The 13827-nt window shown below is 43.2% G+C and overlaps 1 protein-coding gene across 1 annotated transcript in view; it reads left to right on the top strand.

Annotated features, from left to right (window-relative positions):
• Positions 1 to 13827, top strand: part of PPP1R9B (protein phosphatase 1 regulatory subunit 9B) — a 28909-nt gene extending 15082 nt beyond the window's left edge. The window contains 6 exon segments of the mRNA XM_074224247.1: positions 7238 to 7373; positions 8449 to 8601; positions 8722 to 8775; positions 9727 to 9956; positions 11201 to 11297; positions 12100 to 13827. Coding sequence (XP_074080348.1) covers positions 7238 to 7373; positions 8449 to 8601; positions 8722 to 8775; positions 9727 to 9956; positions 11201 to 11297; positions 12100 to 12153 — 724 coding nt within the window. The 3' untranslated portion in view covers positions 12154 to 13827.

The following is a 13827-nucleotide window of genomic DNA, read 5'->3' as shown; positions in this document are numbered from 1 at the left end:
GTTGGCAAAGAGACCATTCATTCATTCATTCACTTTAAAAATCTACAATTATGGGGGTGGCTAGGTGGCACAGTGGATAGAGCACCCGCTCTGGAGTCAGGAGTACCTGAGTTCAAATGTGGCCTCAGACACTTAATCACCTAGCTATGTGGCCTTGGGCAAGCCACTTAACCTTATTGCCTGGCAAAAAAAAAAAAAAACCAACAACAAAAATCTACAATTATTCCTTCCACATTGAGAGGATTAAGGATGCAACATCCCTATGATCTGGAAAATCTGAGTAAATTTATTTGGCTTTCCCTTCATATAAAGAAGTTTGAATTTTTCTCTTTCTTTTATGGAGTGTTTACAGTACCTTATTGTAAAACTTGGGTTAAGTATTTGGTCCTAGGCCATGTAAGTCAATGTTAAGTAAAAATACTAAAAAATACTATATAATTTTATTTATTTATTTTTAGGTTTTTGCAAGGCAAATGGGGTCAAGTGGCTTGCCCAAGGCCACACAGCTAGGTAATTATTAAGTGTTTGAGACTGGATTTGAACCCAGGTACTCCTGGGCCGGTGCTTTATCCACTGCACCACCTAGCCGCCCCTAAATGTATTATATATATAAATGTATTTTATATATATAAATGTATTTCTGAGTTTCTAAATTTTTTCTGTATCATCTGCTGGCCTTCATAAATTATCTGTGCCTTCTGTAAAACTCCTCTCAAATTCTCATTTAATTTCTTATATTGACATGCAATATAGCAAAAGCTCAATGGGGAAAGTCATGATGGGGAAGGAATAACTTACATTAAGCATCTTCTTGGAGCCAGGTACCCACAAACAACCTTTTTTTATGTTCACTTTGTTTTCCTTTTTTTAAACTTCTTATTCATCTATTTATTTATTTGTTACTAAAATCGTCTTGTTGTAAGAGTAAACATAATCTCCTCTCCCCCGCCCCCCAATAGAAAAACTTCAGGAAAATAAAAGAAAGAAAGAAAGAAAGAAAGAAAGAAAGAAAGAAAGAAAGAAAGAAAGAAAGAAAGAAAGAAAGAAAGAAAGAAAGAAAGAAAAAATTATACTCCAGTCTGTGTTCAGATTCCATCAGTTCTGTCTCTGGGATGGATTACATTCTTTATCATAAGTCCATCAGAGAAGTTGCTTCCGTATTTTTTTTCCCCACAGCTGCTATTGCTAATTGTATTTCCCTCCATCCATTCCTCCTCACTCCTATTTATTCTATTCTCTCTCTCTTTTCACTATGTCCCTCCTCGAAAGTGTGTTATGGAGCAGCCAAGAGTCACAGAGGACAGAGCACCAGCCATTGGGCCAGGAGGACCTAAGCCCAAATCCCATCCCAGACACCCAACAACCTTGCAAAAAACAAAAAAAGTGTGTTGTATCTGACTATCCTCCCAATGATCTTCCCCCTCCTCCATCACCTAAAGTTCCCCATTCCCCTCTCCCTGTCCCTTTCCTCCCATCCCCTTCCTCTCCTTTTTTATCTCCAGAGTAAGATAGATTTCTATACCTTATTGTGTATGTCATTTCATTTCTGATGAGAATGAAGGCTCACTCATTCCCTCTCACCTTCCCCCATCCCACTCCACTGCAAAAATTTTTTCATCGCTCTTTTACATGAAATCTTAGCCCATTGTACCCCCTTTCCCTTTCTCCCAGTACATTCCTTTTTCACCCATTGACTCCATCTTTATAATCTATTATACCTTCATATTCAGCTCTCTCCTGTGCCTTGTCTATATATGCTCCTCCTAACTGCTCTATTAATTGAGATGGCTCATGTGAGTTACCAGTATCATCTCCCCATGTAGGAATACAAGCAGTTCAACATCATTAAGTCCTTCCTAATTTGGCCTTCCCATCTACCCTCTCTATGCTTCATCTGAGTCATGTACTTAGAGATCAAACTTTCTGTTCAGTTCTGTTTGGAAGTTTGGAAGAAAAGTTTGAAAGTTCCCTGTTTGGGGGTAGCTAGGTGGCACAGTGGATAGAGCACTGGCCCTGGAGTCAGGAGGATCTGAGTTCAAATCCAGCCTCAGATACTTAATAATTACCTGTGTGACCTTGGGCAAGTCACTTAACCTTACTGCCTTGCAAAAACCAATGAATAAATAAAGTCCCCTGTTTCATTGAATGTCCATCTTTTCCCCTGGAAGAGAACATTTAGTTTTGCTGGGCAGTTGATTCTCAGTATTAATCCAAGCTCTTTTACTTTCTAGAATATGATATTCCAAGCCCTTTGAGCCCTTAATGTAGATGCTGCTAAATCATGTGTAATCCTGACTATGGCTCCACAATATTTGAATTGAATTGTTTCTTTCTGGCTGCTTGTAATATATTCTCTTTGACTTGGAAGTTCTGGAATTTGGTTATAATATTCCTGGGAGTTAATTTCATGGAATTTCTTTCAGGAGGTAAACAGTAGATTCCCTCTGCTTCTAGGATATTAGGGCAATTTTCCTGTAGAAATTTTTTTAAAAATGAAGTCAAGGATTTTTTCCTGGTCATGACTTTCAGGTAGTCCATTAATTTTTAAATTGTCTCTTCTGGATCTGTTTTCCAGGTCAGTTGTTTTTCAATGAGATTTTTCACATTTTCTTCTAGTGTTTAATTCTTTAGGTTTTGTTGTATTGTTTCTTAATTCCTCACAAAGTCATCAGTTTCCCTTAGCTCCATTCTACAAATGAAGGAGTTGTTTTCTTCAGAGAGCTTATCTCCAGGGGCAGCTAGGTGGTAGGGGCAGCTGGGTGGCATAGTGGATAAAGCACCAGCCCTGGAGTCAGGAGTACCTGGATTCAAATCTGGTCTCAGACACTTAATAATTACCTAGCTGTGTGGCCTTGGGCAAGCCACTTAACCCCGTTTGCCTTGCAAAAAAAAAACTAACCAAAAAACCCCTAACAGAGAGCTTATCTCCTTTTCCATTTGGCCAATCCTGCTTTTTGAGGTATTCTTTCCTTATTTATCTTTTTGGCCTGCTTTTTCCATTTGATCTAAACTGATTTTTAATGTTATTTTCTTTGGTAATTTTTTGTATCTCCTGGATCAAGTTGCTGACTTGGTTTATCATGATTTTCCTGCATCACTCTGATTTCCTTTCCCAGTTTTTCCTCTATCTCCCTTATTTGATTTTCAAAATCTTTTCTGAGCTCTTCCATAGCCTGAAACCAATTCCTATTTTTCTTGGAGGCTTTGGATACAGAAGCTTTGACTTTGTCATCTTCTGAGTATGTTTTGATCCTCCTTGGGACCAAAGTAATTGTCTATGGTCAGGTTCTTTTTTTCCTGTTTATTCATTTATCCAGCCTATTCCCTAGTTTTGAGATGTTTCCTGAGTTTTTAATGATATGGAACATGCCCACAAGGACCTCAATTCCTTCAGTGTACTATGAGAGGCTCTGACTGCTCTCTTGCCTGCACTCTGCTCTGTGGATGACCACAAGCACTCCCCTCTGCCCTGGAGCTGTGAGGAGTGTCCCTGCTCTATGGCAAAAGGAGGCCCTAGAGGGTGACCAGGGTTTGAATGTGGACCTATAGAGGCTGTGCTGAGGGCCTCACTGGCCTGGGTTCTGTGCTCACTCTGGTTGAGTTTCCCCTGATCTTCCAAGTTGTGGTTGGTGATCCCTGGGTTGGGAAGTCTGGATACCACTTCCACCTGCCACTGGCTAGCTCCCCCAGGGACCTAAGCGCTTCCAGACTATTCTTGGAATGTTGTAGCTCATTTGCTCTGGCCCAAGGTGATCCCAGCTATGCAGCCACCCCCTCCAACCCAGTGGAACAGAGCCTTCCCACAGATCTTCCAGGTTACCTTGGACTGGAAAATTGCCTTACTGGGTCTTTCTGTGGGTTCTTCCTCTCAAATTTTAGTTAGAGTCATAATTTTAAGGCCTTTGGAGTTTCTTGGCTGAGCCTCTGGGAAATCCTGCCTTCACCCTGATTCCACCCCCCCCCAACAACCTTTGCTTTTTAAGGAGAGCTGACATTCTTGGGGGTGTGGAGGGTGAACAAACCTACAGAAAAACAACATAAATCTGAAGAAAATGCAAAATAGGAAAAGCCTTGTTCAGGATCTGATACTTGGTGGGTCGATATTTTAGCTATAATTTGGAGCTACAGTTCTGAGTGAATGAAATGTCTGGGTCCAAAATGGGTCTCATTTTCTCTTCCCCTAAACTCTTCCTTCTCCCTGTTACTATGGAGGACAACAAACTCCCTCCTCCCAGTCCCTCCAACTCCTCATACACACAGTCCACCTCACAGCTCCTGGCATCTTCTTTGACTGGCCCCCAAGCTTGAAACATTCTTCCTTCTCATCTCCACCTTTTGCTTCTCTGTCTTCTAAGTCCCATCTAAAATCCCATCTTCTATAGGGAGCTCTTCCCAATCCTTCTCTGTTCTATTCCTTCCTCCTGTTTATTATTTATTCTGTATATATATAGTTTATTTGTATCTATTGGTTTGATGTCTCCCTATTAGATTCTAAACACCTTAAGGACAGAGTCTATGTTTTGTCTCTTTTTGTCACCTCAACACTTAATAGAGTGACTGGCACATAGTAGGCCCTTAATAAATGATTGATTGCTTGCTTGATTGAAGAGAGAAAAGAAAAAAGGACCCAGGATAGGACAGAAGTATGCTGGAGCTAGCTCTAAAGCTTAAGAAAGCTAATTTCAAAATTTTCAATTTGAGTATTTACACCTGTGATATCAGCAATAACTATACCTCAAAGCTTCATTTATTGTTTTCTTGAAAAATAAATTTAAAAGTGTGTCAGACATTTGGAGGCAGGGGAGGAGGTTAATAAATATTTTTTTAGATTTTTTTTTTATTTGCAAGGCAATGGCTTGCCCAAGGCCACACAGCTAGGTAATTATTAAGTGTCTGAGACCAGATTTGAACTCAGGTACTCCTGACTCCAGGGCTGGTGCTCTGTTCACTATGCCACCTAGCTGCCCCCTTGGTTAATAAATATTTACTAGCATACTTCTAGTCCCAGGATATGGACAAGGAGGCAGTACACTGGAGGAATGATTAGGAGTTAGGAAAACCAGAAGAGTGTAGTTTTAGAGATACTATAACAGAGGAAGAGGCAAAGAGTTCATGGGGAAGGACTGAAGGGAAGCAGTGCTGCATTTTGACCATTTACATATGGTGAACAAAGATCCCATTGCTATCCCCTCCAGCATCTTTTTACTTCCTCAGAGGTTAGGCTATTTAGGGGGAAAAAAAGCCCAACTAGTTGGGCTCCCCTTTGAGTGACCTTAAGAGTCAGACAGGGCCACAGTGGCTAGAATAATCACCTGAAGTCAGGAAACCTGAGTTCACATACAGTCTTAGACATTAACTTGCTATATGACTTTGGATGAGTCACTTGACCTCTGTTTGCCTCAGCTTTCTCAACTGTACCTTGAAGAGTTGCTGTGAGGATCAGATGAAATTTTTGTAAAAAAGTACTTAGCACAATTCCTTATTCCTGGGATATTTTTGTTATTGTTCAGTAATTTTCAGTTGTGTTCAACCTCTTCATGAGCCTATTTGGGGTTTCTTGGCAATGATACTGGAATGGTTTGCCATTTTCTTCTCCAGCTCATTTTATAGATGAGGAAACTGAGTCAAATGGGTTTATTCAGGAAAATTCATTTTCATGAGTTCAAATACACCCTCAAACATTTACTAGCTATGTGACCCTAGGCAAGTCACTTGATACTGTTTGCCTCAGTTTCTTCATCTTTAAATGAATCTGAGAAGGAAATGTCAAATCCCTGCAGTATCTTCGCTAAGAGAACCCTATTGGGGTCATAAAGAGTTGGACAAGACTAAAGCAATTGAAAAACAAGTATAAATTATATTCCCTTCCCTTTTTCTCCTGGTGCCCACACTGATATATGGTGAGAACAAGTCCTCACTGAGGTATTGTTCTCAATCCTGGAAAGAATAGATAGTTATGATAAGAATTGTCTCAAATAGTGAACCTTAACTGTGGCAGCTGGAGCTTGGTAGAGAGATCATTCTTTTTTCTACCAAGCATATATTAGGTACCTTCATTGTGCTAAACACAGTATTAGATGCTAGAGAAACAAAGACTTACATCCTCAAGGAGCTGACATTGTGGATAGGTGAATGGCAAATTTAGAGCAAGAGGATACAGATTCAAAGGCTGGTTGTGTTATTTGGGGCCAGTCACTTAATGTCTATAAGTCTTAGTTTACTCTTTTAAAAAAATTGAAGGAATTGGACCAGACAACATCCCTTCCAGCTATAAATCTAAGATCCGAGTCTGACCTTGGAAACAAAAAACTTAGATTTGATTCTTGGCTCTTCTATTGACCAATTCTGTGGCCTTGAACAAGTCACTTCTCCTTTCCACCTTTTAGTTTGTTTCTTTTGAAAATAAGGAAGTTGAACTGGATGATTTATTTCCAGGATCACTAACCAGTTTGGCACTTGGTGATCCTGGGATAAGCAATTTATAATTAATGTTAGTGTAGCCTTTTTAACCTAACTTTAGCTTTTCCCTTTCTGTAGAATGCAAGGCAAAGAGATAAATAGGGACAGCTTGTGGCTAAAAGGCTGGATCTAGAATTAGAAAGACTTGAGTTTAAATCTGATCACTTATTCACATCACCTGTATGCCTCAGTTTCTTCATCTGAAAAAAATGAGTTAGAGAAGAAAATAGTAAACCCCTCCAGTATCTCTGGCAAGAAAACCCCAAATAGGGTCACAATGAGTTGGACGTAATTGGAAAAAACTAAACAACAACAACAAGAAAAAAGGGATTGATAGAGATTTTTAAAGAAGGAAACACAGAGGGGACAAATGTTATCCCCAGAATCACATCAACTACTTTGGACCAGTTTATGCATAGGATATCTCTCATATCTGCCCCTTCCACCTTCTTCACCAAGCACCATTCCTTCAAAAGTCCAGCTCTTAACACAGGAACTTCCAGGGGATTCTCTTACAAGCTCCAGAGAGCTGGTTGTTAAATTTCATTGTGATCATTTACACCTCTAGAAATCATTAAATTTTCAGTGTGAGCCTTTACTTTTTGGAAATCAGCAAATTCTACAAATCAGGTCTTGATTTATTCCTGTTGATTATCTAGGCTTAAGAAAGTGATGGAGAAAATGTTCATGCAAGTTAAACTTAAAAGTGTGTTGTGCACATTCACCAGTCCATCACTGAAACGATATCTCTCTTCTTTCTTCCCTCCAAACATTATAGATTTCTGATCGGACGGGAACGTCCAGGAGAGCAGAGTGAGGTGGCCCAACTAATCCAACAGACTCTGGAGCAGGAGCGGTGGCAAAGAGAAATGATGGAGCAAAGATATGCCCAATATGCAGAAGAAGATGAAGAGGTAGTCTGGAGGCCTGATTCCACCTGTCCAGTGTCAGAAGGGGTATACTTGGCCTCACCTGTCAGTGTGGGTGCCACCTGGTGGTCATATGGGGCATCACACACTCCTCAGCTCTAAAGCCTTATACTCCTGGCTCTGAAAGGGATATAGTAGGTGCTTTAAAAATGCATTAGACATTCTCCCTGGCCACTGGGGGATTATAGTATAATGCAGAGATAAGACTTAAAGGCTCAAAAAATACACTATAATATATGCAAAGTGCAAAATGTATTTTCATTGTTGTTATAATTATATAACTAGAATTTACAAAGTACTTTAAGGTTTTCAAAGCATTTATATATTAACTATTATGATTATTCACAATATTTGTTAAATAATAGCTCAGAGGAGGAAGAGAACAAAAAAGGCTGCATTGCCTTGACTTCCAGAGTGGCTTCCATTCACATTGGAGTCTGCCTGGACCATGGCCATCCATTTTCTAATGGTCATTATTTAAAGCTCAAAGGCTATCATGACTTTGGACAAATCTCTTCCCCCTTTTTGGGCCTGTTTCCTTCTCTTTTGGGGGAAGGTATTGAGTTAGATGGTTTTTACAGTCCCTTTCCTTTCCATACCATGGGAAGTCCTGATTTCCTTCCCACTGTTCTTTCTCAAGGTTAAGTATGGCTCAGCATCTCTTAATAGCCAATTATGGTTCTAATGGTCATCGATTTGTCCAATCCTTTCTTGAATCCACTTATATTTCCTGCCTGTACCTCTTAAGGTTAGAATTTCATATACTTATTCCTTGCTGTGTATATTTTGTCTCCTGTCTTCCTTTACCCCTAAGGACTATTCCAGTTCTATAATCTCTCTTAACTAAATTTAAGTAAAGTCTTGGACACTGTACCAAGGGTGGATCCTAGTCAAATAGAGAGTTTAGGAAATATGCCCAAGGTAGAGGCAGAGCTTCCAGATGGACAAAGTTATAGCCCTAAGTCTGGGGGTGGATGGGTGGATAGGTGGAGTCTAGGTGAGGAAAAAAGGGAGGAATCAGGATGTAGTTTTCATACCTGCCTTGTTTCCCTTCCTTCAGACAGGCGAATATGCCACAGATGAGGATGAGGAGATGAGCCCTACATTCCCAGGCAGTGAAATGGCCATAGAGGTGTTTGAACTGGCAGAAAATGAGGACGCCTTGTCCCCAGTAGAGATGGAACCCGAGAAGCTGGTGCACAAGTTTAAGGAGGTGGGGGTGGGGGAGGGCTCCCAGGGGTCAAAGAGGGAAGGGGGATGCGGGTGCCCAGCTGCTGGGGTATCATCCTGGGTAGACTGTGGGCTAAATCAGTTTCTCCACTCCTCCCAATAGCTCCAGATAAAGCATGCTGTTACTGAGGCTGAGATCCAGCAGCTGAAAAGAAAGGTGAGTGATTGTCTTGGACTACCATGAGCTTCTTTGGATTTGTTTGGAGGGAGCTTGGTAGGGGCTTTGTCCTTGTAAGTTCCTTGGGTGTAGTGGTTGCTTCCTTCTTTTACTTGTTTCCTATGGCTGACACATAGTAGTTCCTTAATAAACAGCTGTGGATGGATAGATTGAATGATTGATTGACCTTTTCATACATACACTCACACCCCTGACCTAGAGCAGTTAGGGAAGCCTTCATAGAGAAGATGGAATGTACTTGTCCCTTGAAGGGCATAGAATTTGGATGGGCTAGAGGGAGAGGGGATAGCTATGAGTAATGAATTCATTCTGTAATTACTGACTATAGTATGTCCCAATGTATCTCCTCCATGATGTCTAAGGTGAGTAGATAGGTGCTCAGCAGATAGTGGAACTGTATATCTGGAGCTCAAGAGCTCAGCCTGGTGTGGAAATAAAGATTTGGGAGTCATCCAAATAGAAGTGATAGTTGAAGCCAGGAGATAACATCATTTCTCCAAGGGAGAGAATGTGGAGACAGAACAGCAAGGCATCAAGTACTGAGCTCCTGGAGAATCTCACAATTATAGGATCAGAAAAGGAAAAGGAGTTGGCAGAGAAGGCAGGGGACCTGAGAAGGTGCAAAATCATTGGGGAAAAGGGAAGGGAAGATGGCTCTCAGCAGAAAGAGCACTGGATTTGTAGCCAGTAGACCAGGATATCATAGACTAATTCTGCCATTTACTTTCATTTTGCCTCTCTCACTTCAGTTTTCTCATCTATAAAATTAGAGCTGACCCCTACCATCCTTTCCAGTTCTGAAGCTATCATCCTATGACTGTGATCTTAGAGAAAGTCTTTGGGTTTGAAATATCCCTAGACACACAGCCCAAACATTTTTGTTATTTACTTTTCTCTCCCCCTGATCCTTCTTCTCTGATGCCATCTCAGCTTCAGGGCCTGGAGCAGGAGAAGGGGCGATGGCGAGCGGAAAAGGCCCAGCTAGAACAGAGCGTGGAGGAGAACAAAGAGAGAATGGAGAAACTGGAGGGCTACTGGGGGGAGGCGCAGAGCCTATGCCAGGCTGTGGATGAGCACCTCAGGGAGACTCAAGCCCAGTATCAGGCCCTGGAGCGAAAGTACAGCAAAGCCAAACGACTCATTAAGGACTACCAGCAGAAGTATGGACCTGGGCAAGGGTCTGAGTCAGGGAGGGTGGAGGTTTGGGGCTGGGGGGTAAGGTATTGGAGAATCATGGATCTGAACCAAGGAGGAACAACATGGGATAGTTGAACAAGGGCAGGCTTTGGAGTTAGAAGATCTGAGTTCATATTTTTATCTCTTCTGCTTATTACCTTATAATTTTGACAAAGTCACCTTACCTCCATGAGTCTCAGTTTCCTCATTTTTAAAATGAGGAGATTGGACTAAATGGCCTTCAAGATTTCTTTCAGTTTTCCACTGCTGATCTAGCCTGACCAGAGGGAGGGAAACTGAATAGTATGGATAGGGAGGGGGCACTAAAGGGAAGTTAGTACACATCCAAGATAAATACTAATGGCTCCCAATCTAGCGAAAGTCATTTGAGAAGTCAAAGGTCCAAGAGAACTGTACACCTCAGGTGGGAGGCCCTGAAGAGAGGAAATGTCTCACAATAGAAATCTAAAGGAAGGTGTGGATCCCCATAGAACAAGGTCAGATGGATGGTACCTAGGGTGTGTGTATAAATATATATATATATGGGCCAGGGACTGTTCTGATGAACTGAGTGCAGAAGTCCTCAAGTATTGAGTAGTGATGACTCAGTAAAAAAAAAAGATCTTTGAAGCAAAGGTTCTCAGAGCTGAGAAAGGGACAGAAACCTAGTATTTTGAGAAAAAGAGAACCGGGAGATGAGGGTGTTCTCTAAAGATCAGTCTCCAAAGAGTATCAAACCCCTGCTGACTCTCACCTCTTAGAAGAGAGATAGAAAAAGGCAGCTAGATGGTGTAGTGGTTAGAGTACTGGTTGTGAAATCATGCGGATTTGAGATCAAATCTAGTCTTAGATTATGAGCTGTGTGACTTTGGACAAGCCACTTAATTCCCATTTCCTCAAAAAAAAAAAAAAAGAATAGAGGTAGAAACTTAGTTTTTTTTTTCTGTATCCTGAGCCCCAGGAATTTGGTCCTCTACTTCTCACTACTTTTTATGCTTCCCCCCCCTACCCAACATACACATCCTGAGGAGGAATGGATCTCTAGGGGACTCTAGGGAAAAAAAATCTCTTTGTGGACAATCCTGGCATAGAACACTGGGTTCTTAGAGGAAATCCACCACCCCCCCCCCCCATCCCCGAGCAGTGGAGATGGAAACTAAGATACCTGGATTCCTCTTTAGGCCCTGTACCCAGCCCTGACCCACCTTCCTCCCTTCTTTTCCCAAAGGGAGATCGAGTTCCTGAAGAAGGAAACTGCCCAGCGTCGGGTGCTGGAAGAATCAGAGCTTGCTCGGAAGGAGGAGATAGACAAACTCCGAGACAAGGTAGGGTAACAAATCTGCAATTCTTCCTCTCCCATTCTCCTGCCTCCATCTAATCATCAGGGACATTACAAAGCTCATGGTGAGCTAATGAGCCTTCTGTCTGCTTCTCAGGGTGACCAACATAGGGTAGTGGTGTGGAGAGGGGACCACTAGGGTTGGCTTCTTGGGAGGTCAGACACTGGAAAGCTAGACTACTTGAATTTACTTCCTGAAGGGAGTTTTCTAGGAGATGAAGAGTGGAAATGGAAGTGAGGGATGAACATTCTTCCCTGCCTATCTCTTCACATAAGAGCTTAGGAACCAATCATAGGTACTGCCTGGTCCAGGTTGAGACTTTTCATAGGTTGTCAGGCCAGCCAACCTTCTAAGGAGGGAATCCAAGAGGCAAGTACCACTTGTTCCAAAAACCCTCCCTTCCCACTTTCCCCTATTAAAAGACACAAGGTGAGGAGGGGGGAGGGAGAGACAGAGAAGGAAAGTATCAGAGCCAGTCAGACACTCAAACAGATGAAGGAGACAGAGATAGAGCATTAGGAAGAGAATCAGAGTATCTGAGAGAGATCCCTCTCTCAGAAAAGAGACTGGACAAAGAGGAGAGTCTCAGTTGAACACCCCCACCGCTGTGGTCTCAGATACTCACATGAGCTTGCTGCATGTGGGAATGGGGATAGTGTCACCCTGTCCTTTGTCCCTTAGGAAGTATGTAGTTTTTGGGAAAAGGGGTCAGGCCTGCTGCCAGTCAGTTATTCCATCTTGTTCACTGTCCCTAGTCCGGCCTGATCACTTGTATTTTTTTTTTCAGATTTCGGAACTAGAGGGGAACCTACAGACAATGAGGAATTCCAATTCCACTTAACACATACCCAATCCCCAGTCAATATCTAACCCCCCCAACCCTTGGTTTTCCTTCTTCTCCCCCTCCTCTCCTCCCTCCTCCCTTCCCCACCCCGATCCTCACCCTTTCTTTTCCACTCCCCACCTGGGGACAGGTGCCCCAATTCCCTCCTTCCCCACCCTGCCCCATCTCCCTCCTTGCTTCAGGGACCAGAGGAACAGCTGGGAAGGCCTCTGGACTTAGGGCTCAACTGGGTTAATCTTTCATTTGGCAAGTCAGAGCCTAAGTAGAAGTGACTAGGGAATGTGACTTCCCTCCTTTGGCCTGTGTCTATCCTGAAAGACAGTTTTGCCACCATCTCCCCAAGACTGAGGGGGCTGCCCAGGGTGGAGGGAGACTCCTGATGACTTTGAGGGGTGCTATGGGGTGATCCCTCCTGCTGTCTCTGGGCATGTCTGCAGGGTGGGCTCCAGATGGACAAATGGACCTACTGCCCACCACCTAAACTTGTCCAACTCCAAGCCACTGCCTCCAAACTGGAATGGGAAGGGAAGTAGCTGGAGACTTTTGGGGAATGGCCACTGCACTTCTTGGCCAGCTCTCTCCCCTTTCCACTGCTCCTACCCCAAAGATCTCAAAAACTGAAGGGGCCCTGTGATGCCACCAGGACCCCCAGGACCTCTTGGCTTTAGACTTCATTCCTGACTCATCCTCTTTCCCCACCTCTACTTCACCTCGGTGATCAATTTGCTGTCTCAGTTTCATCCTACTCCTGCTTCTGGGGTGAGGAGAGCTTCCCCCTACTGTGAGCCAGTGGCCCTCCTCCAATCCGGCCTTCCCTGGGCCTAGAGCCTAGGGCAGGGTGGCTAGAACAAGGGGCTGCTTGGAGGTTGGGTCAAACCCTGCCCTGACTTCTGGTTGGTTTATTTCCCTTTCTTGGTATCCACGGAGGGGAATCAAGAGGGAGCAAAGGGAGGACCCAGGACACTTGGGTCCCCAACCTCCTTCTCACTTCCCTGGGGCAAACTCCATTCAGTCAATCATTTCTCTGTGCCCACTCCCTCGCTGAATTTTGTACCCCTTATCCCCTCACCCTGCAGGTGCCAAATAGTGATAGAGTTCTTTCATCCATTTTAGTTAACTGGGCCTCTGGTGGAGACAGATGGAGAAAGGGGGCAGGTAGAAAACTCACTCTTTCTGGCTGTTTAGACTCTGAATGTTAACTCTTTAATTCCTAGTCCTGGGTCAGGGCTCCTTTGAATAGTCTCTCTTCAGGGCACCCCTCTTCCCCCCAGTGCCTGTTGAGGGTCAAAACTCAACCTCTCAGTGGCTTAAGCCTTCCTGGCTCCCCCTTTTTTGGTTCAGTGCCACCTCAGTTTCTCCAACCCAGCCCACATATCTCTCTCCCCAGTCACCTGGTCCCCTCCTCTCCTTGGAGATGGATAGTAGGCTACCCACAGACCTACTTTCTAAATAAGACCACCTCTTTCTACATTCCCCCTCATCCCCAATCTCCACAGACATATCCTTTCTCCCAAGAGTGGGGCTTGGGCTAAGGGAGGAGAGACCCCAATATTCCTTCCCCACCTTCCATCACCTTCAAAATCTATCTCTCATTAGTTTTTTGTTTTGTTTTTTTTGTTTGTTTTTTCATTTTCTATCTTACCCCCCCCCCCCCCATCAACCCCTGCAGTC

Source organism: Macrotis lagotis, chromosome 2 (genome assembly GCF_037893015.1).
Source record: "Macrotis lagotis isolate mMagLag1 chromosome 2, bilby.v1.9.chrom.fasta, whole genome shotgun sequence".
Lineage (NCBI taxonomy): Eukaryota > Metazoa > Chordata > Mammalia > Peramelemorphia > Peramelidae > Macrotis > Macrotis lagotis.
The sequence above is the reverse complement of the archived record's forward strand: the minus strand, read 5'-3'. Positions and strand labels throughout refer to the sequence as shown.